Raw genomic sequence first — 1,346 nt, 5'->3', positions numbered from 1 at the left:
CGCCTGGGGCAGGCGGGGGGTCTCAGGGGGCTGGCGGGGGCGGCAGGTCAGCGCAGTGCGGGAAGGAGCGGTGGAGCGAGGGGCTGGCCCCACGAGTGGTGGCAGCAGGTATGGCAGGCGGGCCGCCGCAGCAGCAGCACGCCGAGCCCGGCGCTGCGCGGCCGCAGGAATGAGCGCGTGCGCCCCCGCTCTCACGTGCCACAATGGCCAGGCCGGCGCAGACGCCCACCACCGCCCACACCCAGACGGCAATGCCGCTGCCGCTGCTGTCGCTGGGCGGCGAGGGGCTGGGGCTGGGGCTGGGCCTTGGGCAGGGCGACGGGCTGCTGGCTGGGCTGGGGGAGGGCGAGGGGCCGTTGGGCGTGGGCTGCAGCACAAACACACCGCGTCAAGCGGGAGGCAGCTGGGAGGCGGGCCAGGCAGCAGCCGCCGTGTGCACTGCCGGCACACGACACAGCCAGGCCACCGGCCCACGCCCGCATGCAAGCGCAGCCCGCACATCCAGCCCCACACCCAGCAGCCCGCAGCAGCGCCCCACACCCCGCACAGCTACCAACCACCACCACCAGCCAGACAGCGCACCCACCGTGGACGTGATGGAGACGAGGGTGCCGGAGGGCATGCCGGCGGAGGTGAGCAGGGACTGCATGTTGGTGGGGGTGGCCACGCCTATCACGCTCTGGTCCCTGCACCACGCGCCGGGGAGGGAGGGAGGTTGGCAGCGCGCGGGCAGGCGGGCGGGCAGGCAGGCGGGCAGGCAGGCGCGGTGCTCAGGGCGCCGGCGCTCCACCCCAGGCGGCAGCCACGCGCAGGCGCCAGGGTGGCCCCCTGAAGCCAGCCCATGCATGCCCAGGGCCCCAGGGCCGGCCCCCCGTGAGCCCGGGCTCACGTGTTTTTGGCCACGTCGGCGGCGGTGAGCGCCACCGACACGCTGGTGGGCGCCGACGCCTCTGGCAGCGTGCTGACGGCGTCAAAGCCGGCGGCCGCGTCGGTGCGGGTGGCCAGGTACTGCTGGATGGCGTTGCTCATCGCCTCCTCGTCGTTCAGCTTGCGCTGCGGGGCGGGCAGGGGGCGGGCGGGCAAGGGGAGGGGGCGGGGTGGGCAGGCAGGCAGGCGGCAGCGGGAGAAGCGCCGAGGCCTGGCGGGTGGGCAGGGGGGACCCCACGCGGCCTGGCCCCAGGCAGGCGGGCGAGGAGAGCCAGCGCAGGGCACCCACCGCCACTTCGTCCGCCTCGGTGCCGTTGGCGGCATACACCGTCACCGCCATCGTGGCCGTCTCAGTGGCCAGCCTGCACAGGCGCGGGGGCCACCAGCAGCGCGCCGGGAGGGAGCCATGAGCAGGGGCG

General features: G+C 75.7%; 1 protein-coding gene across 1 annotated transcript in view; it reads right to left on the bottom strand.

Annotated features, from left to right (window-relative positions):
- Positions 1 to 1,346, bottom strand: part of CHLNCDRAFT_142753 (hypothetical protein) — a gene marked incomplete at both ends in the record, with an annotated part of 8,866 nt that overhangs the window by 5,067 nt on the left and 2,453 nt on the right. The window contains 4 exons of the mRNA XM_005849409.1: positions 203 to 367; positions 587 to 686; positions 890 to 1,053; positions 1,217 to 1,276. Coding sequence (XP_005849471.1) covers positions 203 to 367; positions 587 to 686; positions 890 to 1,053; positions 1,217 to 1,276 — 489 coding nt within the window. The remainder of the gene's footprint in view (positions 1 to 202; positions 368 to 586; positions 687 to 889; positions 1,054 to 1,216; positions 1,277 to 1,346) is intronic.

This window comes from Chlorella variabilis (genome assembly GCF_000147415.1).
Source record: "Chlorella variabilis unplaced genomic scaffold CHLNCscaffold_5, whole genome shotgun sequence".
NCBI lineage: Eukaryota > Viridiplantae > Chlorophyta > Trebouxiophyceae > Chlorellales > Chlorellaceae > Chlorella > Chlorella variabilis.
Note: the sequence above shows the minus strand (reverse complement) of the source record. Positions and strands in the feature narration are given on the sequence as shown.